This window comes from Hibiscus syriacus, unplaced genomic scaffold, assembly GCF_006381635.1.
Source record: "Hibiscus syriacus cultivar Baekdansim isolate YM2019G1 unplaced genomic scaffold, ASM638163v2 tig00112231_pilon, whole genome shotgun sequence".
In the NCBI taxonomy this organism is placed as follows: domain Eukaryota; kingdom Viridiplantae; phylum Streptophyta; class Magnoliopsida; order Malvales; family Malvaceae; genus Hibiscus; species Hibiscus syriacus.
This window is the reverse complement of record NW_024063276.1, coordinates 2,361,774-2,387,246: the sequence shown is the minus strand read 5'-3', so window position 1 is coordinate 2,387,246 and position 25,473 is coordinate 2,361,774. Positions and strand designations below refer to the sequence as shown.

At 35.1% G+C, this 25,473-nt stretch overlaps 2 protein-coding genes across 3 annotated transcripts; both read left to right on the top strand.

Annotated features, from left to right (window-relative positions):
* The first annotated feature begins 203 nt into the window (after positions 1 to 203).
* On the top strand, positions 204 to 4,744 carry LOC120176251 (pre-rRNA-processing protein ESF1-like). The gene is given in 9 exon segments (XM_039182705.1): positions 204 to 887; positions 1,231 to 1,305; positions 2,271 to 2,491; positions 2,739 to 2,901; positions 3,112 to 3,189; positions 3,192 to 3,242; positions 3,436 to 4,008; positions 4,010 to 4,113; positions 4,341 to 4,744. Coding segments are annotated over 9 exon segments (2,061 nt in total). The 5' UTR covers positions 204 to 359; the 3' UTR covers positions 4,609 to 4,744.
* Positions 4,745 to 23,985: 19,241 nt separating this feature from the next.
* LOC120176264 (probable endopeptidase p60) lies at positions 23,986 to 25,096 on the top strand. 2 transcript variants are annotated; one of them, XM_039182715.1, is made up of 3 exons: positions 23,986 to 24,358; positions 24,471 to 24,572; positions 24,881 to 25,096. In XM_039182715.1, the coding sequence occupies exons 1-3, from the start codon at positions 24,104 to 24,106 to the stop codon at positions 24,959 to 24,961; spliced, it is 438 nt and encodes a 145-aa protein (XP_039038646.1). In that variant the 5' UTR covers positions 23,986 to 24,103; the 3' UTR covers positions 24,962 to 25,096. The 2 variants fall into 2 exon arrangements, with proteins under 2 accessions (XP_039038646.1, XP_039038647.1); XM_039182716.1 differs by lacking the exon at positions 24,881 to 25,096 and adding an exon at positions 24,745 to 24,797.
* The last annotated feature ends 377 nt before the right edge of the window (positions 25,097 to 25,473 follow it).

Here is a 25,473-nt window from a genome sequence, read left to right as displayed (position 1 = left end):
GAGTGTTAGATCGAGAAATATAATCTGACCGGTGTTAAATCGATAATAATACCGATCACCAATGATATGGGAAAATCACCGGTTCGAAGGGGTAGGGTTTTTCATATTTATGTTAGTATTATTATTTTATCGTTTCAATATTTATAGGTCACAATTGCTTTATAAGACCCTTGTCAATTTTCAGTCTACGTCTGTGCTCATTGATCTTAATCTTCAATTTTGTTTTCCTACTCTTATAAAGCCTCCACTGTTATTCATTACACTCATTGATCGACTTCTCAGCATAGCCTTGCAACTCCAGGCGGTGATAAGGGAGGCGGACTAACTCCTTGCAGGCGGTGAGAGGAAAATCAGAAGGCATGGGATCCAAAAACAAAGTACGCAAGCCCAAAAATAAGCACAATAACAAACCTGATTCTCTCCCCTCGGCGCTAGATAGCAACAACAAAAACGAAACCGCCGGTGGCGGTAGCGAGATGATTAAGGATGCTCGATTCGCGTCCCTTCATACGGACCCTCGGTTTCAGACGGTTCCGAAACACAAGTCCAAGGTTGTCATTGATTCTCGTTTCAATCGAATGTTCACCGACAAGAGATTTGCCTCGTCTTCTGCACCTTTGGATAAGCGAGGGAAACCTAAGAAGGGAAACTCCCAGAGCTCTCTTCGCCATTATTATCACCTCGAAGAAGCCGAAGGAGAAGAGGATAAGAGAAAGAATGATGTTGCGAGTGAAGAGGATGATACCGAGGAGAGTGATAGAAATGAAACGTTAGAAAAGAACTGCGATGAGGAGTCGGAACAGGAGGAGGAAGATTCAGAATCCGGCTCCACTACCGAAGAGGAAGACGTTGATATAGATTATGAGGATGAAGAGCCTGAAATACAGGTGCCCTTGTCTAATCTTTGGTTATGCTATGTCTAATCTTTGGTTATGCTATTTTGGTTTCAATTAATTGATGTCATTTAATTTGTTTATTGGTTGTTGTGGAAATTGAATAAGCAATTGAGTTAGGGTATTGATTTTTTTTATTCTATTATCTTTGTGTCAGTTTACTTTCACTGCTAAGCTTAATATATCTCGTGTTTCCTAGTTAAAGGATTAAAATTAAGATGTGACATGTAATCTGTGATGTTAAACTTTTCTAATAGCTTTGCATAAGCTGCTAGTGTTTGCTATTCATTTTAGTTTACTAAAATTGTTCAATTATTTTATATCATTTTCTTGCCAGGAAGAAAATATCCCATTGATCGAAAAGGAAACCCGCAGGCTTGCTGTTTTGAATATGGATTGGAGACATGTTAAGGTATGTCTTTGGAGTTTGTTCAGAGCTAAACATAGTGCAATGGCTTAAATTGTGTTTATGAGATCAACTGGTAGATTTTTTTCCTATCCATTATCAATTCAACTGTTCTCTAAATGATGATTATCTTAAAGTTATTTATTTCAATGCTGAAGTATCTTTCTTGTTCATGTGAAATTAGAATTTCTTTCAGGAAGGTATTTGCTTGGTCGTTTGTCCTGTTTATGCAATTTAATTTGTACATTCCATCATACTTGCATTTATGTTTAACTTGGGTTAACTCGTTAAATTTAATGTCACTTGGAGTTTACATAATCACAATCTGGCGAACCAATTAAAGAAATCTTTGTGTCATATTTCCCTTCAATGAATATTATTGTGGTCTTTATTTTTTTATTGAGTTGTAATTTGAGTAGGACCTATCGAAGTATCAATTGTTTTTTAATTTTTAAAGATGCTGCTATTTCTATAGAATGATACCTGTTTCAATCAGTTTCAAAGTGATTACCTAAAAAAATATAATTCAGATTAGCTCAATCACGTTATGTTTATCATTAGAATTTTCTAGATTATCGTGTTTCCTAGTTCTTTTGGAGCCAGCATTGAAGTCAAAGAGTAATTATTGAACTTTTGATGGAGAATAGATTGCTCATAATCCTAGCCCATGGTTATCATGCAAGTTTTTTAGGCATTGCAGTTTCTCTGACCTTAATGTTAAGAATTGATTACTCTGCCCTCTAAACTTATTGATTCTCAGTTCTGTCTCTTTGTTCTTTACTTTTGATGAAAACTAGAACTTTACAATTGTAGATCTTATTGTACAAGATACTAATGAGCTGAACCATGTCTAGAATTCCTTCTTCTTATATTGGTTATGATTGTTTAAGACCGTAAGGTTTGCAATTTGTTATTAACAGACCACATATCATCTTGACTTCTGACTGGTTTTCTGCCTTTTGTATATGTAGGCTGCTGACTTGTATGTAATGCTAAGCTCATTTCTCCCTAAGGATGGACAAATTATTCAAGTTGCTGTTTATCCATCTGAATTTGGACTTCAGCGTATGAAAGAGGAGGAAATTCATGGACCAGTAGGCCTATTTAATGGGGAAAATGAGGACAATGAAGAAGAAGATGATGATGAAATTGATACTGAGAAATTGCGTGCATTTGAGAGAAGTAGGCTAAGGTGATTGTTGCTAATTGTCATTTTTACCGTTCACTTCTCTCTCTTATATTTCTTTTTTTTTTCTCCCTTTAGTAATTGTTGCAAAGGTCAGTGAATTGTTGAAATACTGACTTGTGCAATCTGTACAAGTTTCTCTTCAGCTAGTCTATTTGGTGTTGTTATTGTGTCTCTTCAAAGGGACATTTATATGTTTCTAATTGATGTTTTCTGATTCTTTTGTTCATATTCGTTATTTCCCCCCTCCCAGATACTACTATGCTGTAGTAGAATGCGATTCTAGTGCAACAGCAGATTACTTGTACAAAACTTGTGATGGAGCTGAATTTGAAAGGTCATCAAATGTGCTTGACTTGAGATTCATTCCAGATTCTATGGAATTTAAACATCCACCCCGTGATGTTGCAGTTGAGGTATGTCTGTTTGACCAATTCACCCATCCTGCTTATGTATCATACATGGGTTTTAGGGATTTTACATGATCAATTTGAGATCTAAGCAAATTGAAGACAACTTGAAATTAGTTCCATATTGTTATTGCTATCATTAATTTTAAATGTTGACAAACTTTGTTGCCTTAGCTAAAATGAGTGACTGCAAAATGTAATATCTTCTTTGTTCAGGCACCCTCAAACTATGAGGGTTTAAATTTCCAAACCCAGGCACTGCAGCAAAGTAAAATTAATCTTTCTTGGGATGAAGAGATGAACCACAACGTGGGAAAATTCTGAAACGAAAACTCAATGATGAACAGGTTAGTGTGCATAATTTGTTTGCGAGCTACTTTCTAATGGTTCGTCTGTTGTCTGTGAAATTCAGTCTAAGATGTATGTTTCCTGTCTACTGCCTTATTGGCAGAAATCCAATTAAACATTTCATGTGAAGTCCTATATTTTGCTCTTTTATTTTATATGTCTAAGTTATAATACTGCTTCTGTTTCATGCAGCTGGCCGACTTGGAGTTAAAGGAGTTTCTAGCTTCTGACGAGAGTGGAAGTGATGATGATGAGAACGAAGAGGTCACTAAGGATCAATCTGATAAGAAAAATAAGAAAAGAGATTTATACCGTGCCTTACTTCAATCTGGTGATGGATCCGAAGATGATGGTGAGGAGGATGGCCAAGATATGGAAGTAACTTTCAATACTGGCCTGGAGGATATAAGTAAGCGTATCCTGGAGAAGAAAGATAAGGAAGCAGAAACCATTTGGGAGGCCTATCTCAGAAAAAGACGGGAGAAAAAGAAGGCCAAGAAAAATAAATCTAAGCATTCTTCGGAAGACGAGAGTGATGAGTGTGATATGGAACCTACAGAAGAACCTGATGACTTTTTCATCGAAGAGCCTTCTCTTAAGAAGAGTAAGAAAGGAAGGAAGCAAAATGAAGATATGGAGAAGGAAGCTGAAGCAAGCAGAGAAGAACTTGAGTTACTACTCACTGATAACAAAGGAACTGATACTGGTCCTAAAGGATACAATCTGAAGGCTAAAAAGACCAAGGGGAAAAGGAAAAAAAGAAGTTTTAGATGAGAAAAAGATACCAGTTGTCGATGATGATCCACGATTTTCTGCTTTTTTTACCTCAACTCTCTATGCTTTGGACCCTACAGACCCACAGTTCAAAAGGTAACAGCAAACTTAATTTAATTATGAAAAAACCAACTATATGTATATATTTAAAAAAAAAAAAGATGCAAGATAAATAAGGTCACACTAAATCTCAAATCTGGATGAAAATTTTGTTTTTCTCTCTAGTTTGAACTAGTATGTTGATTTACTTCCATTCTGAGAGTTTCCGTGTCTTCTGTTTGGGTTGTTGCCTGGCTAAAAAGCACAAGTGTTGTTTGTTGTAGGAGTGCAACCTATGCTCGACAAATATCGAAAAAGCGGCAGAAGGGCGAAGAGGAAGAAATGGTTGGAGAGGGCACGAAGATACCCACTGATGATCCTGGGATGAACGGAGTTGAGCGTGAGAAGTGCGCTATTTTACCATCGAAGGAGAAGCATAACCTGTCTTTGATGGTAAGATCGGTTAAGATGAAGTTGAAACAAGTTCAACTGCCCTCGGGTGGTAAAAAGAAGCAGCATCAGGTTCATTCAAAGAAGGCAAAGAATAAATGAAACAGAGGCGTGTACTTTCTCAGAATATAATTTATGGTAAGTGAATGTAATTTGTGCACTTTTTTATGTTACGGTGAGTGTCATTTAACCATCGTTTGGAAGTGGGAATTGATTAAAAGTTTTTATACTGTCCAAGGGAATTGTTTTCAAATTTATCTGAGTTTCTTTTTTAGATGAATTCCATGGAGTTTGAAGTTAAGAGGCGTCTGAGTTTTAGATAAATAATCAAACATGTTAAAGAAAAGGTTTTCATTAATGTTTTGAAATTTGGGGGAAAATATGAAATTAATATTTCTTTACTTTACATTTAATTAATGAATTAATCGACAAGAATGTGTGTTTTTCAACCAAATCCCAATTTTAGCACTTGTTTATATAAATGTAAAAAATTTTGATAGTGTCGTAATCGGTTTTCGTCCGGGCACGAAATATTCTACTTGACAAAAATTGATGTGAATAAATGGTTTTGAAAATAATTTGGGAGTCGCCATCGGCCTTTTGGGTCAGGTAGGTCGAATACTTAAAAATTATTTTCTTTTTTAAAAGAGTTTTAAAAAAACATCAATTAAAAAATGAACTGATCTGCATTTATAACCAAAAATTCGTTCTTTTTAATAATAAAAAAGGATTCGTGGTCGGTTACGTTTAGGGAAGGATTAGCACCCCTATAACGTCCAAAATTGGTACTTTTTAATTATAAATTGTCTCTATTATTAAAAATTTTAAAAATTCAAAATATATTTAATTTATAATCCTATTATTTCAAAATTATATAAAAAAAATATTTAAAAATATTGGAAAAGGACTTCTAGGTGCTTAAGACAGCTCTTTTCTTTGATATTGATAAATATTAATTTAAATAAAATTAAATAATATTTTTTATAATATTTAATTTTAAAATACCAGAATAGGACATCCAGTTGTATTAAGACTGCCCTTTTCTTCGATATTGAAAAATATTAAAAAATATAAATTATTATTTATCATATTTTTATGACTATATAATAGTAAAAATATTTAAATATAAACAATTAAAAAAATAAAAATACAATAAAACGATATATTTAAAAGCAGTAAATAAATGAAAACATTTAAAATTATGACTAAATTATAGTAAAATTAAAATTAAAAACCTAATTCATAATTAATCAAATTATAGGGATTAAACATGCTATTTTCTTATTTTATTAATTTAGTGACTAAAATAAAACTATATAAAATTCGGATATTAGATTAAAATAAATTAAAATATATTATTCGGATTAAAATTTATTATTAAAATCATAGGACTAAATCTGTTATTTACCATAAATATTTATTTAATAAAAAGGACTAAAATAAATAAAAATAAAATTTAAAGATCAATTAAAAAGATTATAAATTTGATTTAGTGACTAAATGTAAAGTTTACAATATTGAACACTGCGGACGGGATTAACAATTAAAATTTGCACAAATAGTCCTTCCCGAAACGACGTCGTTCGGGAAGCCTATTTAAGGTCCAAAACAGCTGGCCCGAAGGGCCAGCCTTCATTTCTCAGCTTCCCATCTCTCTCTCTTCTCTGAGAGAGAATTTTCTCTCTCGCTTCTCTCTAAAACAGAGAGAAGCCAGCCGGCCGGCAGCCGTCAGTCGGAGTTCTTCCGCCGTCAGTCGGAGTTCTTCCGCCGCCGGCCACCGTCTTCGGTGGCCGGAAAATTTTTTTTTATACTAAAACATAGATCGGACCGTCCTAATGACGGTTACGATGGCTTTTTCTTTTAAACGGCTCCCGATCGGAGCAAATCTAAGAAATATACCTTCGGTTTTTCGAAGGTTTTGGTGAGGTCCGGTGGTCGGGGCTTCCTCGGTAAGCCTCTTCTTTCTTCTTCTTTTCTTTCTTTTCTGTTTCTTTGCTGTGTTGTTGTTGAGATCGTTGGTAGTTTTTTTTTTTAGTATCTTGTTTCTCTGTATCTCTCTTGGTCTCTGTTGTTGTTTCTCGGTTCTTTTTCTCTCTTCTTCTTTGCAGGTTGGGTGATGCTTTATAGCCACCGGTGGCCATCGGACTGGTCCGAAGGGTAAAGTTCAGTGAGTCACCGGACCGTAGGTGGTGACTCACCCCATGGTTGGAACGTGGACGGCGTTCCTTGCTTCCTCTGGATGTTTCTGTTGAAGCGTGGCAGCAGTGGATGGACGGGTCAGAGAGGCGGCCGACGTTGTGGCCCTAGGGTATCATAACCCTAGGGTTTCCTGTTGGAACCATCTGGACCGTTGGATCTTGCCAGATCCAACGGTAGCAGGCTGAGGCAGCTGGGGAAGAGGGAAACCCTAATCTGGTTTAGGGTTTCCATTGGGCTTCTGAATTTGGGCAATCATTTGTAATTGGGCCTCCATTTTGGGCTTGTAATATTAAATAATATATATTAATAATAATAATAATAATTATTATTATTATAATTATAATAATAATAATAATTATTATTATTATTATAATTATAATATAATAATTATAATAATAATAATAATATAAATAACATTAAAATGAAAAAAAATGAATATCTTCAGCTGCCCCTCTTTGCTTATTCTTAATAAGAATAGAGCAAAGACGAAAAGATAATGAATTTTTTTTTCATTTGACTTCACTTGATTAATATGGAGATGTTGAATAAATCCTTCTCTTTCTTCAGATGAGTTCTTCTCATTATGAACTTTCCGCTGAGGATGATGTTGACCTCTTTCCTTCTGTGATAGAGTCATCCAAGAGGTTGAATAAGCTCTTCTTATTATGAACTTTCTTTTCTTCAAATGAGTTCTTCTCATTATGAACTCTCTTTGGCGCTGCTGATCCATCAAATGATGAATTCAAGCAAAGGGTTAAACAAGTAAGTTCTTCTTATTATGAACTTCTTCTTCCTTCTTCAGATGAGTTCTTCTCATTATGAACTTTCTCTGGCAAAGCTAATCCATCAAGTGATGGATTTGAGCAAAAGGTTGAACAAATTCTTCTCATTATGAATTTCTTCTTCCTTCTTCAGATGAGTTCTTCTCATTATGAACTCGAACTGGAAAAGTTGATTCATCAAGTGATGGATTTGAGCAAAAAGTTGAACAAATTCTTCTCATTATGAATTTCTTCTTCCTTCTTCAGATGAGTTCTTCTCATTATGAACTCGAACTGGAAAAGTTGATCCATCAAGTGATGGATTTGAGCAAAAGGTTGAACAAATTCTTCTCATTATGAACTTCTTCTTCCTTCTTCAGATGAGTTCTTCTCATTATGAACTCGAACTAGAAAAGTTGATCCATTGAATGATGGATTTAAATCTTTGCTAAAATCTTTGAAATTCCTGTTAAAATTCAACATGGATGAGAATGAATGAAAATGCACCTATTTTTGCAAATGCCTAAATATGATGCATGATTGTTAAGTTATTTGATTTCAGATTGGTGAACTGAATATTTCTTCAGTTGTAGAAACCCAATAAATCTTTCTTCTTTATATCAAAGAATCTATCATCTTTGACAAATGTAGATATAATGTCACAAAATTTCTTGAGAATAAAACTCAATAGTATAGGCTCCTGCAAAGCTTGCCTGCATGTGACATGTTCATTCTAATAACAACTCATCTAATTATGAAATGTCCTTTCAAGATGATTTCACAGATATCGATAGTTCTTTTAATACCAAGAAATCTTGAATTCTGATTCTGATGAGGAGAATAAACTATTATACTTGACAAAAATGGGATTCTCAGAGGCTGAAGCTTCAATAGCCATGGAGAGATGTGGTCCAGATTCATCAATTGCAAAATTGACAAATTTTATATGTGATGCTCAAATGACTAAGGCTGCCGACACATTTCTTCCGGTAAAAGATGGGAAGCCATTATGCAATGATCCCAATTACAAGCAAAGGCGAAACTTGGGCTATGTTTTTTTGGAAAGGAAATAAGCAAAAGAAGCTTTAAAAGAAACTTCTTAATGAAGATGATCATGCAGTTCATCTTTTAATTCCAATGATTGGTTCTGTGGTTCCTACTAAACCAGATCAGATAACTCAAAGAACACTTCCAAAAGATGCTATGAGCATATTACCCTTCTAAATTCAATGATTGGTTCTGCCAAACCAGATCAGATAACTCAAAGAACACTTCCAGAAGATACTATGAGCATATTCATCTTCCAATTTCAATGATTGGTTCTGCCAAACCAGATCAGATAACTCAAAGAACACTTCCAGAAGATGCTATGAGCATATTTATCTTCCAATTTCAATGATTGGTTCTGCCAAACCATATCAGATAACTCAAAGAACACTTCCAGAAGATGCTATGAGCATATTCATCTTCCAATTTCAATGATTGGTTCTGCCAAACCAGATCAGATAACTCAAAGAACACTTCCAGAAGATGCTATGAGCATATTCATCTTCCAATTTCAATGATTGGTTCTGCCAAACCAGATCAGATAACTCAAAGAACACTTCCAGAAGATGCTATGAGCATATTCATCTTCCAATTTCAATGATTAGTTCTGCCAAACCAGATCAGATAACTCAAAGAACACTTCCAGAAGATGCTATGAGCATATTCATCTTCCAATTTCAATGATTGGTTCTGCCAACTAGATCTAACTCAAAGAACACTTCCAGAAGATGCTATGAGCATATTTATCTTCCAATTTCAATGATTGGTTCTGCCAAACCAGATCAGATAACTCAAAGAACACTTCCAGAAGATGCTATGAGCATATTCATCTTCCAATTTCAATGATTGGTTCTGCCAAACCAGATCAGATAACTCAAAGAACACTTCCAGAAGATGCTATGAGCACATTGCATTTGTTCCAGTTAATGTTTGGACTGGGATATCACAGTACTTATTAGATGTAGAGCCAGACTTTGTAGATTCGAAGCATTTTCATGCTACTACACTAAAAAAGGCTATATTCATAATTCTGCCAATTAAGAACAGATCTTCTCTTATTCTGCTTCCTCCATGTGCTGATACTTTTCCATTGACAAAGAAATGATGGCTTTCTTGGAATCTAAGAACAAAGTTGAACTGTTTATAAACATGTACAGGAAGTGCCAAATTGACAGAAAGGATCTTTAAGGCTCTTGAAGCTTATGACAAAGAGCCACATTCGAGTGTCCAGAAGTATGTTCTTAATGAGTGCTAAAAATGGAATCTAGTATGGGTTGGAAGGGATAAAGTTGCTCCACTTGAACCTGATGGGGTGGAAATGCTTCTAGGTTTCCTTAAAAACCATATACAAGGATCTGTATAGAGACATGTTTCCCAGTGATATCAATGTCTTGTTTCTTTTTACTGGAATCAGTGCTGCAAAGGTCGCCTTCTACTGTCTTAGTATATCTTTGAAAACAAATGTGCAAGAACTGAATGGTGATCGGTTGGAGCAATTGATGAGTAGATTTGGCGGATTCGACCTTGTTGTCGGTAGCATCCCGTGTAACAATCTTGATGTTCATGGCTTTAAGATGGTGATGATTTGCTTACTTTATTCCATGCTTTTAAAAGGTATTAACATAAAGTGATATTCAGAAATCTTTAACTTATTTCAAAATTATGTTAATTCAATAAAAGAGTAAATTGAATTTTCGAAAATAAATTGAATCTTAATAAATTGAACTTGAAATAGATAGAATGTATTCAAAGTTATGGCAAGCATAAGAATGATAAAATTCAAATGTCTCAACAAATTATTAGCATAAGTATTTCTAAATTAATCAAGTTGACACAATTTTGAGAAATGATGTAAGCTTTTGTCTGGAAGATCTCAAACGTTTGTCAAAATGCTTAGATGTGAAGTTTCTCCCAAACTGTCAAAATCTTGAGAGGATTCAATTGCCAGATGCCTAATATCAACCTGCATTTGAGCCGCCTTTTCAGGTTTTCAACTCAAATCCTTCCTTTGGTTACAAGATGCCCTTTGCGGGTTTTCACCTTGACCCCTCTTTCTTTCTTTTTTCTTTTTTTTTAATTTCTTTTTCTTTTCTTTCTTTTTTTCTTTTTTTTTCTTCAAGCATAATATTTCTTGACAGAATCTGAGTTTATTGGATTTCTCAGAATTTTTCCATCCATTTCTGCCAAGATCAATGCTCCTCCGGAAAAAGCCTTGTTTACAACGTATGGCCCTTCCCAATTAGGCATCCATTTCCCACGGAAATCTTTATGTATAGGCAAGATCTTTTTTAGTACTAGATCACCCTCTTGGAATTCTCTTGGATGTACTTTTTTGTCATGAGATTTCATCATCCGTTTTTGATACATTTGTCCATGGCAAATAGCTTTCAATCTTTTCTCCTCAATAAGGTTCAATTGATCAAATCTAGCTTGGATCCATTCAGATTCATCCAATTTTATTTCTCTCAATATTCGAAGTGATGGAATCTCAACTTCAATTGGTAAGACTGCTTCCATCCCGTAGACTAAAGAAAACGGTGTTGCCCCAGTAGATGTTCGAACAGTAGTTCGGTATGCATATAAAGCAAAAGGTAACTTTTCGTGCCAATCTTTGTAAGTTTCAGTGGTCTTTGTAATGATTCTCTTGATATTCTTGTTTGCTGCTTCAACTGCCCCATTCATCTTTGGACGATATGCCACTGAGTTTGCATGTTTGATCTTAAACTGTGCACAAAGTTCGGTCATCATTTTGTTGTTCAGGTTCAGAGCATTATCTGTAATGATCCTTTCTGGTAGGCCATACCGGCAAACTATCTCTTTCTTTATGAATTTGCAAACTGTGGACCTTTTAATATTGGCATATGAAGCAGCTTCAACCCATTTAGTAAAATAATCAATTGCCATAAGGATGAAGCAATGTCCATTCGATGCTTTTGGTGTGATTGCTCCAATGACATCTATTCCCCACATAGAAAATGGCCAGGGTGCTGTCATTACATGTAAAGGAGATGGGGGTACATGAATATTGTCTGCATATATCTGGCATTTATGACATTTCCTTGCATAATCAATACAATCTGTGTGCATGGTAGCCCAATAATATCCATATCTCATTATTTTCCTGGCCATGGAAAGACCATTTGCATGTGTTCCACATATTCCACTGTGTACCTCTTCAATGATGCTTCTAGCTTCGCTGGTATTTAAACATCTCAATAGCATTTGATCATTGCTTCTTCTATACATAATCTCTCCATCAAGAAAATATCCAGCAGCCATTCTTCTCAAGGTTCTTTTATCAATTTCCGATGCATTTGGTGGATAACTTTGATTTTTGATATATTGCAGAATATCATGATACCATGGTTTACCATCTACCTCTTCTTCTACACTATAACAATGTGCAGGAATTTCATATACTTGCATTTTGATTGGCATCATATCAACTTTCTTAGTTGTTTGAAACATAGCAGCTAATGTAGCCAAAGCATCTGCCATTTGATTTTCTTCTCGAGGGAGATAATTGAAGGTAACTCTCTCAAATTCTTTCACTAATTCGAGGGTTAAATTTCGATATTCCAACAATTTGGGATCTTTTGTTTCCCATTCTCCTCGCAATTGATACACCAAACGATCTCCATATTTTGAGACATTTGTTTTTCTTTCTATAGCTGCTTTTAATCCCATGACACAAGCTTCATATTCCGCCATGTTATTGGTGCAAAAGAACTCTAGTCTACTTGTAAAGGGATAATAAATATTTTCTGGAGAAATTAACACTGCCCCGATTCCTCGTCCCAAAGCATTAGATGCTCCGTCAAAGTAAAGCTTCCAAAATGCAGATGCATCATTTGTTCTGACTTCTTCATTCATGGATATGCACAACAAATCTTCATCAGGAAAATTGAAACTCAAAGGCTGATAATCATTTGATACACGACTGGCCAGAAATCAGCTATTACTTCCTTTTATTGCTTTTTGGTTGACATATACAATATCAAACTCAGATAATAACATCTGCCATCTAGCCATTCTGCCTGTCAAAGCTGGTGATTCCATTAAGAATTTCAAAGGATCAAGTTTGGATATCAACCAAGTAGTATGGTATAACATATATTGTCTGAGTCTTCGAGTAGTCCACACCAAAGCACAACATAATTTTTGTATTGGTGGATATCGAATTTCACAATCGGTAAATTTCTTGCTCAGATAATAAATAGCTTTTTCTTTTCTTCCAGATTCATCATGCTGTCCTAGTACACATCCCATCGAATTTTCGAAGACCGTCAAGTAAAGAATTAATGGTCTATCAGGTATTGGTGATACTAAAATTGGGGAATTGGATAAATATTTCTTAATAATATCCAAAGTTTCCTGACATTCTTCATTCCAGACTTCAGGGTTGTTCTTTCGAAGTAATTTGAACACTGGATCACATTTGTCAGTTAATTGAGAAATGAACTGAGATATATAATTTAATCTTCCCAAAAAGCCTCGAACTTCTTTTTTTTGTATTGGGTGGTGGAAGATCTTGAATTGCTTTTACTTTATCTGGATCAATCTCGATTCCTTTTTTGCTGACCACAAATCCCAAAAGTTTCCCGGAAGTTACCCCAAAAGTGCATTTTGCGGGGTTGAGCTTTAATTGATACTTCCTTAATCTCTGGAAAAGCTTTTTCAGGTTTTGAATATGTTCTTCTTCAGTTCGGGATTTGGAAATCATGTCATCTACATATACTTCAATCTCTTTGTGCATCATGTCATGAAACAAAGTTACCATGGCTCTTTGATATGTTGCCCCTGCATTTTTCAATCCAAATGGCATCACTTTATAACAGAATGTGCCCCACATTGGTTACAAATGTTGTTTTTTCCATGTCTTCAGGATTCATTTTTATCTGATTATATCCTGAAAAACCATCCATGAATGAAAACCATGCATGTCCTGTAGTATTGTCCACCAATGTGTCTATGTGGGGTAATGGAAAGCTATCTTTCGGACTAGCTTTGTTAAGATCTCTGTAATCTACACACATTCAAACTTTCCCATTTTTCTTTGGTACGGGAACAATGTTGGCTACCCATTCTGGGTATTTAGATGCCTGTAGGAAACCTGCATTGATCTGTTTCATTACTTCTTCTTTGATTTGCAACAACATTTCTGGCCTCATTCGTCTGAGCTTTTGTTGGACCGGTTTATATTCTGGATTGATTGGAAGCTTGTGTATCACTATATTTGTGCTTAAACCAGGCATATCTTGATAAGACCAGGCAAAGATATCTTTGAATTCTTGAAGGAGATTTATCAATTCTTGTTTTATCTGGATTGTCAGAGTAGTACCAATTTTCACCTCTTTCATTTCTTCTTTTGTTCCCAGATTCACAGTCTCAATCTCTTCTTTGTGGGGTAGAATTTGTTTGTCTTCTTTTTCTACCAATCTTAATAGTTCAGTAGGAACATCACATTCCAGTTCATCCTCACACCCATTGATTTCTTCCAGACACATATAGGCTGCTCTAAATTTATCACTTGATTAAATTTAGGAATAAACATGCTATTAACATGGTGACACCTGCAAATTTAAGTCGGACATATTTCCGAAAGAATATAGTAAATTTATGAAATAAATAAATGTAAAAATGTAAGAAAATGTAAAGAATGATTGCCATCTGAAAATTTTAAAGAAAATTTCTTATGTTTAACATAATTTCCTTTACAAGATAACAAAAAGTTTTCATATTTTTGAGCTAAACATAAAGATTAGTTCTGAATATTACTCTGCGTTAATATTAAAAACTATAGGAAGATCTTCAGTGGTCCAATTGTTGAGTGTTTCTCCAGGAAAAACATGGGCGAATCCTATCCAAATATTTGCCAGTCTTGTTGTCATTCATGATCATGTTGATAAATAATCCATTCATAGCTTCTTCAACTATGTTTTGATCTTTCGTCAACTTTTCTTCTTTAAAGGCTTCAACCAACTGTTGTTCTACATTAATTGTTCCCCCTGATCTGAATGTAGTCTTCAACTGTGGGAAAAACATGTGTTCCCAAAGGATTTCTTTCCCTTTCAACCTTGCCTTTCTGTCCTCACATCTTCTTTTCATCTCTTTGTTCTTTTGCTGAAAATTGGGCTTAAATCCAAGCCCAAAACGATCTTTCTTCATCTGTATATTTACAGGAACCAAAATCCCTTGAAGATTCTTTCCTAAACCTTTCCCAGCTTTAGCTCCGATGCCTAAAGTTTGTTGTACCGTCATCTTGGTGCAATCAGATAATCTGGGATATGGAATTTTGCTTCCTTCTGCAATAAAGGTTGCATTGACAAATTCAAGAGCTCGGAAAGAGCATTCAAGAGCATCATCATTGGTTTCGATATATGGAACATCACTTGTTACGGACACAATGATTTCTTCTTCAGCTCCGACGCATATTAGTTGTCCATCAACAACAAATTTCAATTTCTGATGTAATGAAGAAGGAACGGCTCCTGCGGAATGAATCCATGGCCTCCCTAATAAACAATTATATGTAGGGTGGATGTCCATTACCACAAAGTCAATACTGTACATGACTGGTCCAATTAACAACGGTATTTCCATTTTCCCAAGCACTTGTTTTTGAGTACCATCAAATGCTCGCACTACATTCTGATAACTCTTTATGTGTGATTGATCCACATGCATTCTTTGAAGTGTGACTAGAGGCATCAAGTTGAGAGCGGATCCATTGTCAATCAATACTCCTGGCAACACATGACCATGACAATGTGTCGTGATGTTCAAAGCTTTTACTGACCCCATTCCGCCTTCCGGTATTTCATCATCCGTGAACGTTATGTAATTGTCAGCGGCTATATGTCCCACAATTCTGTCAAGTTTATTGAGGGATATATCTTCAGGGATAAATGTTTGATTGAGAATTTTCATCAAAGCATTTCTATGTGCTTCTGAATTCATCAATAGATCAAGAATAGAAATTCTCGATTGTTGTTTGTGTAGTTGTTCAACCACACTATACTCACTATGTTTCAGGAATTTCAAAAATTCTTGAGCTTGTTTTTCTGTCACAGGCTCATTGAATGTTGGAGGGGATTCATCATCAAATACCTTCTGAGGTATTGCCATGGCTTTTCCTTTTGCTTTCACTTGTTCTGAAGCATTGGATGTTTCGGGAGAGTAACATCTCCCACTTCTTGTAAAGAAACCGACTTCGCTCACTGCTTCAGACGTCGATGTTGTATCCAAATTCTGTATTTTCTCTTCTGTTTTTTCTAGAGAAACAGATCCTCCTACCATTGAAACATTGGTAGTATAATTCCAAGGTACCCTGCGGGTATCTTTGTATGGAAATGGTAGAGGAGTGGTGATAACTACTTTCGGCTTTATTGGTGCAGGAATCGCCGTAGATGATTTCACATTAATGATCACAGGATCATTTATTCTTTGATTAGGTTTAGAATCCTCTGATGAGCAAACATCATCTTCTTTTTTCCCTGGTTCTTCTTCAAAGAATTCTATTTCTCTATTGTTCATCAATTTTTGCACCAAATCCCTAAACTCAGGACATAGTTGAATTTTATGCCCTTTCTCTTGATGATATTCACAATAATTCTTGCCTTCATTCTGCTTTGGCCTGAATTGTTGTGGAATTATACCGGCTAAAGAGAGTTGTTGGAATACCCAAACAAAAGGAGATTTAATTTCAGAAATGTCCGTTTTTGCTTTCTTTCTGTTCTCTTCCTGAATTGCATTCACGTTTTTATCTCCATGATTTGGCAATGGATGATTTGATGCAGTTGGTGTATTGAATTCCAACTTTCCAGTGTTGATCAAATTTTGAACCACCCTTTTGAATGCCAAACAGTTTTCAATAGAATGACCCGTAATTCCTTCATGGTAAACACAGTGTGCCTTTGTATCATACCAAGGAGGGAATGGTGGTTGCATGGGAACCAAAGGATAGGGCCGTATGACATCTGCTTTTAACAGCGAATCATAGATCTCCGCATATGGTACTGGTAAAGGTGTAAAAGACAACCTTTCATTTTCCTTTCGAGATCCTCTGGACTCTGCTCGATTAGTGTTTGTTTCCTCTTTCTTAACCCTTGGCTGGGTTATTGTAACACTTTTTTATGAATCCTTGTTGTAAGAATTTGCATTGTTGACTTCATTCTCTTTTTTTCGGTACATAGGTCTTTTGGAACTAGACCCCTCATTTGATTCAATTTTGCCACTTTTCAAGACATTTTCAATGAGTTCTCCAGAAATGACCAAATCTGCAAAATTTCTGGTTGCATTCCCCATTAAATGATTTAAATAAGGAGCTTTCAATGTATGGACAAATATTACTGTGGCCTCTTTTTCTGACAAAGGTGGTTGAACTTGGGCTGCCGTGTCACGCCATCTCTGGGCATACTGTCTGAACGTTTCATTATTCTTTTTCTCCAAATTTTGGAGAGTCCATCTATCAGGAACCATGTCTGTTACGTGGCGGTACTGCTCTAAGAATGCTTTAGCCAGGTCTTTTCAGGATCTAATGTTGGCTTTGGTCAATTGAGTATACCATTTTAAAGCCGGTCCTGTCAAACTATCCTGAAAGCAGTGAATTAACAATTTCTCGTCTTTCACATATCCTACCATTCTGCGACAAAACATAGTAATGTGGGATGAAGGGCATGTAGTACCGTCATATTTATCAAATTTAGGAGCTTTGAACTTGATGGGGAGGATTAGGTCTGGAACCAAACTCAACTCACTAGCGTCAAACCCATAAAATGATTCAGTTATTTCCACGGATTTCATTCGTTCTTCTAAGCTCTTGATCTGTCTGGTCAATTCTTCATTTACTTTTTCTTTCTCATTCAGCTCATTCAAATCTGGGATTAAATGCTCAGTATTAAGATCCCCTATTTTCACATCTGATATAAGCGGATTTTTGCTTGAAGATGCAGGATCTACTTGTTGATTTTCATGTGGTTTGGCTTCTTGTAATGCAGATGTACGAGCATTGATTTGTATAGGTGTAGTACCAGAATGATAAATTGGTTCTGGTGAAAAACCTAGAGGATACATAGGTTCTTGGTCGAAAGATACAGGATTTTCATGTATTTTTCCAATGATAGCATGTCTTTTAAACATGTCCTCTATTTTCTGCATCATGTTGTCTTGTGAATTTGCAATATTGGCTTCAATTTTCTCCAGCTTCATTCTCATTTCTGCTTGTTCTTTATTATGTTGTTCCTCAATACGTTGTATTTTATCCTCCATAATTCTCTTAGTAGCTTGTCTAGTACCGTAGTGATGTTGTATTTCTCTTTTGGCCAGAATAACTGCGATTGAAAAATCTTTTGATATTATTTTTTCCAAATTTTAATTCATAATTTTATCTTAATAAAAAATATTCATAAAGAAAATCATGAAATGAATGATAAATGTATGCAAAATGCATGTATGCAAAAAGGTATTGATCCCAAAAAGTTAACTGTCATAGAACAACTTTCATCGGCATACAAAAGTTTCTTTATAATAGTTCATAACTACAGATAAGGCGTAGCTTTCCTATTAAGCTCTATAATTTCTTTCATTAACCATAACACCTTCTTTCCGCACTTAGAAACTGGATCAACGTGATGCTCAATTATTTTGGCTTCAACAGCTAGTTCCCCAACATATCTAGCAACTTCACTCATTTGTACCATGGCCTCGAACACCATATTACTTCTTTTTTCACTTCTTTCAACATAGAAATCAGTTGACTTTTGCCATTGTTCATTCGTTCCTTCAAGAGTTTGCTCTAACTCAGTGATTCTGACTTGACAATTGTGCAGAATTTTTTCAAGATCTCTAATGCATCTTCGCAGTGAAGCGCTTTCCTCATTACTTTATTTGAGGTCATTAGGTCCTAGACGAACCTTTTCTAGAAATAATGATTCTTCAAGTTGCAAAATGTAAGTGTTAAACTCTGAGTTTTTGTTTCTAGACTGATCCAGATCTTCTTCAAGTTTTGTTCGTGCTTCTTGCGTTCTTTGATTAATCTTCTGGATTTGAACATTCTTGTTTCTGCATCTTTGCATCCAATTACTAGCCACTTCTTGTTCCACCTCAAGTTTGGTGTTGAAATTCTTTCTTTCCAGCTCCCATTTTTCTTTTTCAACATTGAATTCTTCAATCTTTTGGCCCCTGACTTCAAGTTCAGCAATCAGCTGGTTCATTTCAGATTCAAATCCCTGGAACATGATATTTTTCTCACCTTCAAATTTATCAAAGATGTCATTCTTCATTTCTTCTAAATCTTTGGCTCGATCCCTTTCTCTTTGCATTTCATTCATGATCTCGCGGTGTTCAGCCTTGTGTTTTATAATTCGCTCTCTTCTGTCGACCTCAAAATCTTCCATTTTTTTCTTTCCTTTCTCAAGGCTTTTGAGTAGACGACTATTCTTTCCTTTCAGATCTTCAACTCGACTTTTCTCGATGTTCAATTCTCTGGTCATCTGTACCGTCGATTGGCTTGGTCCTGATGCTTTCCAGGATTTATATAACTCCTGGTAATTTTTCTGTAATGCTCTGAATTCATCATCAACTTTTTCTTTATCTTTTCTCAACATTGCACATTGTGATGAATGAAAGTCAATGTCAATACCCAACATAGCTTTATCTCGTCTCATTTGTTCTAATTCTTTCGACCAGCCTTCTCTTTCTGCTTCAAACTCAGCTCTCAGGATTTCAATCTCTGATGGAACCACCTTAATGCGATCTTCCATAGAGATATTCTCTTTTTGATCTGGTAGAGGAATATTTTCATTTTTCCTGACAGATCTCCATTCCTCATAATCAGGAGTTAGCATTTCTTTTGCTGCTTTAGCTCGGATACAAAAAGTTGTTTTCCAAGCTGTAACAGCTTCCATGATATTTCTTTTATAATTTTTGCTGTGGAATGCGAACTTAGATGAATGTAATCCAGCGGTGGCAGGTACAAATTGACGACCTTCATATTGTCTTATGACCAGAAGTGGTGCATATCCAATTTCTCCCCATAATCCGAGCAGCATTATCCAATTGTAATCACCACATTTGTAAAAGAATTCCCTTTGGATTTGCCACGGGGCTCGCCAAACAATGTCATTGCTTTGCAGATTTCGAAAGGCATTTATCCACATATCTTTCTTAATTTCTTTCGGCCATTCCTGCTCCAGAAATTCTTTTAATGGTGAATAATCCGTATTAAAGCGTCGGTATGAAACCTTTTCTGTCCTCCAGAAATGACTACGGATCCAAACATATAACAACTGGGTACACCCTGAGAATCGTCCACCTCCTAGCTTTCTACAAGCATTTAACGATCTGAAGGTCTCTGCTAGGATTGCAGAAGCAGGATTAATCTTTTTCGGTAACTGTTCAAACAAATCTACCACTGCAGCTTCAACATATCCCAATACTTTTGGGAAGATGACCATACCATACATACCCAGAGCAAATAGATCGAATCGTACTTTAATATCTGGATGACTCTGAATAAGTTCTTTAATGTTGGTCCAAGCAATGCCTTCGCTTTCGCCTTTTTGTTTTGTACGGGATATCACCCATTCTTCTCGTACCCCGGCAATCTTTGCTAATTTAACTCGAAAGGGTTGAGTTTTAATTGACTTTGAATAGATTCGATTCTCCAAAGCCCCTTCGATATGTAGCAAAGTTGTGTACTCCTCAATAGTAGGACCAAGTCCTCTTTATTGAGAGTGAAGCAATGGTACCCTGGATTCCAGAATTGAATTAGGGCTCTGAGTAGTTCATCATCAACTTCAACATAGAGCAAATATGGGATGTCTCCGTAAGTCTGATAAAATTGCAATTTTTTGTTTGAATCCCAACTTTCCCAAATACTTCGCAAATCCTGCATATCATTTCTTTTTAGCGAAACTGGAGCATAACTGGCTAAGTCAGATACATAATCATCCTGCAGACTGTCTCCTTCTTGTCTTTGTAAGTCCTCAGCCCACTGTATTACTTCTGTGTTTAGAATTACTTGATTTGAACACTTTTTATCCATGGATGAAGGCTTTCCAATAAGACAATTAACACAAGGATCAATGCCTTTTATCCTGTATGATGCTATGCAATCAAAAGAAATAAAGAACACACAAAAAGAAATGAATTAGTTTATATAATAAAGAAATTTAAAAATAACATTTACCTAGATATTTTTATTTAAACATGCTTTTTCATAATTTAAATAATTTAAATATACATGTAATTTAAATAAATAAATTAACAAGAAAGTTAGAATTCATTTCTCCTGTGTGTACACCTATTTCGGCATGACTTCGTATTGGAAGAGTTTCTAGGGTTTTATATGCAGGGTTTCAGATCTAGGAATAAAGGTACCCGAATTGTCCTTGTTAGTGCCCCCTTGGGTTGCTAACCCTCAATCCTAGTCCATCACAGACTAAAATGGATCGAGTTCAATTCGAGGGGATACATTTCTCTATGCCTGACACGGAGAATAAATTCTCACGAAGACATAGAGTATATGAACCCCGAAAGTTACTTGCTAGGTCTGACACGGAGAATAAATTCTCACAAAGACGTCGCTTTCACTCCCACTTAAAAGGGACAACTCAATTATAGAGCTTTATGTTATGCAATGCAAGTGTTGTGTGTGAGGAGAAATGTTCAAACCTCTGACAGAAAAATAAATAATGAAATAAAATACTTGCAAATAAAAAATGAAATATTAATAAGAAAATATATACATACTATGAAAATAATAAATATATAAACAAATTTGAAAAGGAAAAATCATAAATTAAATATATAAATTTTAATTTATAATTAATAGAGACAATTTGTAATTAATTTTTAAAAGTCTGACCGGTCCCCAGCGGAGTCGCCAAACTGTCGTAACCGGTTTTCGTCCAGGAACGAAATATTCTACTTGACAAAAATTGATGTGAATAAATGGTTTTGAAAATAATTTGGGAGTCGCCATCGGCCTTTTGGGTCAGGTAGGTCGAATACCTAAAAATTATTTTCTTTTTTAAAAGAGTTTTAAGAAAACATCAATTAAAAAATGAATTGATCTGCATTTATAACCAAAAATTCGTTCTTTTTAATAATAAAAAGGGATTCGTGGTCGGTTACGTTTAGGGAAGGATTAGCACCCCTATAACGCCCAAAATTGGTACTTTTTAATTATAAATTGTCTCTATTATTAAAAATTTTAAAAATTCAAAATATATTTAATTTATAATCCTATTATTTCAAAATTATATAAAAAAAATATTTAAAAATATTGGAAAAGGACTTCTAGGTGCCTTAAGACAACTCTTTTCTTTGATATTGATAAATATTAATTTAAATAAAATTAAATAATATTTTTTATAATATTTAATTTTAAAATACCAGAATAGGACATCCAGTTGTATTAAGACTGCCCTTTTCTTCGATATTGAAAACTATTAAAAATATAAATTATTATTTATCATATATATTTATGACTATATAATAATAGTAAAAATATTTAAATATATAAACAATTAAAACAATAAAAATACAATTAAAATGATATATTTAAAAGCAGTAAAATAAATGAAAACATTTAAAATTAGTGACTAAATTATAGTAAAATTAAAATTAAAAACCTAATTCATAATTAATCAAAATTATAGGGATTAAACATGCTATTTTCTTATTTTATTAATTTAGTGACTAAAATAAAACTATATAAAATTCGGATATTAGATTAAAATAAATTAAAATATATTATTCGGATTAAAATATTAATTATTAAAATCATAGGACTAAATCTGTTATTTACCATAAATATATTATTTTAATAAAAAGGACTAAAATAAATAAAAATAAAACTTAAAGATCAAATTAAAAAGATTATAAATTCGATTTAGTGACTAAAATGTAAAGTTTACAAATATTGAACACTGCGGACGGGATTTAACAATTAAAATTTGCACAAATAGTCCTTCCCGAAACGACGTCGTTCGGGAAGGCCTATTTAAGGTCCAAAACGGCTGGCCCGAAGGGCCAGCCTTCATTTCTCAGCTTCCCATCTCTCTCTCTTCTCTGAGAGAGAATTTTCTCTCTCGCTTCTCTCTAAAACAGAGAGAAGCCAGCCGGCCGGCAGCCGTCAGTCGGAGTTCTTCCGCCGCCGGCCACCGTCGCAGGCCACCGTCTTCGGTGGCCGGAAATTTTTTTTTTATACTAAAACATAGATCGGACCGTCCTAATGACGGTTACGATGGCTTTTTCTTTTAAACGGCTCCCGATCGGAGCAAATCTAAGAAATATACCTTCGGTTTTTCGAAGGTTTTGGTGAGGTCCGGTGGTCGGGGCTTCCTCGGTAAGCTTCTCTTCTTTCTTCTTCTTTTCTTTCTTTTCTGTTTCTTTGCTGTGTTGTTGTTGAGATCGTTGGTAGTTTTTTTTTAGTATCTTGTTTCTCTATATCTCTCTTGGTCTCTGTTGTGGTTTCTCGGTTCTTTTTTCTCTCTTCTTCTTTGCAGGTTGGGTGATGGCTTTATAGCCATCACCGGTGTGGCCATCGGACCGGTCCGAAGGGTAAAGTTCAGTGAGTCACCAGACCGTAGGTGGTGACTCACCCCATGGTTGGAACGTGGACGGCGTTCCTTGCTTCCTCTGGATGTTTCTGTTGAAGCGTGGCAGCAGTGGATGGACGGGTCAGAGAGGCGGCCGGCGTCGTGGCCCTAGGGTATCATAACCCTAGGGTTTCCTGCTGGAACCATCTGGACCGTTGGATCTTGCCAGATCCAACGGTAGCAGGCTGAGGCGGCTGGGGAAGAGGGAAACCCTAATCTGGTTTAGGGTTTCCATTGGGCTTCTGATTTGGGCAATCATTTGTAATTGGGCCTCCATTTTGGGCTTGTAATATTAAATAATATATATTAATAATAATTATTATTATTATTATTATTATAATTATAATAATAATTATTATAATAATAATAATAATATAAATAACATTAAAATGAAAAAAAAATGAATATCTTCAGATAGTAGCAACGGAAGATTACTTAATTAATTTTACTTGATCACTTATATAAATTAACTATTTCTATATTTGTATCAGTATCATTGTTATTAATCCAAAAAGTGTACTTCAATTTAATTAATATTTATTATTGTTCTGTTTTTATTTTGTAAAGGTGTCTACCAAAAGTTTTTCTTTCTTTTTTAATTCTTACAATGGATTTACAATTTTATTTCAATTGTTGTTTTTTTTAAAATTTTCAAAATTTTAAAAGTTGAAGTTATTTTAAAAAAATGTAAATTTATATGAATTATGTAACTTAGTGATTAAAGGAATCGTATCTTGAATTTAAGCATCGTAAATATTAAGAGTATGAACGTCTCAAAAAAAATAATCAATTTAAAATTTAGGGCATAGTTGAGAAAAAGCATTTAATCAGTTTGTCTCGTTAACAATTAACGGAACCAAACTGCACGTTCCCTCTCATTTAGGGACGCCTGATTTGTGATACATCATAGGCCCGTTGGAGTGTAACACCGAACACGATCACTCTTTGAAACCAAGAAATCGCCACGTATTGTGCTCCGACCGGATGTCGAACTCATCCGCCTCCAACAACGACGGCGATAAGCACCCCGCTAACAGCAAGGAGGTTGCTGTAGCTAAAACCGCTGGCTTCATAGTCTTCTCGGGGATCGCTATGAGCATCCTTAAAACCCTAAACCCCTTCAACAAAGAGAGAAATGCAACTTCACCATCTCAACAACCAGCTGTTGATTCGATTCAGTCCTCTCCGATCCAGCCGATCCGAGATTCCCCTCCATTCCCAGAACCCGCTATCACGAAGGTATTTCAGAACCCACATTTCTGTTGTTTTTAAATTTTTTAGATTTCGAATTTTGTTTTGATACAAGTTTATTCGAGGGTTAGTGTTACTTTTTAGTTGTTTTGTTGTGTAGAGAGCAGGTGGTTATACGGAGCAAAGACTGCCAGAATACTCGGAACGTGTGATAGATATTGTGAAAGGAGATACTCTTTGGGGCCTGTCCAGAAAATATGGGGTATTGCTTTTTTGGATCTTCAATTCTTATGATTTGGAATTTACTTGACGAACAATCACTTTGAATTTGCTTTCTTCTGTTATGCTTCCAATTTGGTGCTCTAAATACATTTATAGTAGATTACGATTTTGGTATCAAACTATGATCATTTTTTTTCTTCTCCAAAAATTAGCTTTAAAGGGCTAAAATTGGAACCCAGATCAAGTTTTCAGTGAAACTAAAGGTATATTTTTAGTTTATAATTTGAATTTTTGATACAACATTTGTGTAATTCAGATGAGACTCTGAATTTTGTGATCTGGTTTCAGGTTCCAATAGATGCAATCAAAGAGGCTAATGGCCTTACAGGGAATACCATCTATGCTGGCAAGAAGCTCATAATTCCATAAAGATGTTTGTATCACTATCACCTCATATCAGTTCTTCAGGTTTCCTTTTCTCAGTAGGGTATTAGGTTTGTAGTTTTGCAAGTACATTTGTCCATTTAACTCATAATATGAACATGAGTAGATGACATGAGACCTTAGATCCAAATATAGGTATGCTTGTAAGCTGTTCACACTACTTCCATTCTAAATATCGTCTATTTTACTACATTTGTTGTATGTATATTCTTATCGTTTAGGTCCTGAATCGTCTCCTTGGCTATACTTCTTTATGCGTTGTCATGTATGTAGTATGTACAACTAAATAGGGCTAACTGGAGAATCAGATTGATCGTTCCTTTTACAAAAAAGGTTTGTTGGAGAAAGGGCTCAAGTGATGGAGACTTATACATCTTCAACCATAAGCATGTGATAGCCCATTGCTTTTTCCACCCTTAGTAATGTGTTGAATTCTCACAAAGAGTAGATAGCTATTAGGGATACTAATTTCAAAGCAAAAATTAAAAGATAGCTTA

What these genes read in the sequence shown, in the direction of transcription:
- LOC120176264 (XM_039182715.1), top strand. Translation starts at nt 24,104, where the DNA reads ATGTCGAACTCATCCGCCTCCAACAACGACGGCGATAAGCACCCCGCT. An exon ending in CAGAACCCGCTATCACGAAG is followed by an intron (nt 24,359 to 24,470) that starts GTATTTCAGAAC and finishes TTTGTTGTGTAG; the next exon opens with AGAGCAGGTGGTTATACGGA. An exon ending in GCCTGTCCAGAAAATATGGG is followed by an intron (nt 24,573 to 24,880) that starts GTATTGCTTTTT and finishes ATCTGGTTTCAG; the next exon opens with GTTCCAATAGATGCAATCAA.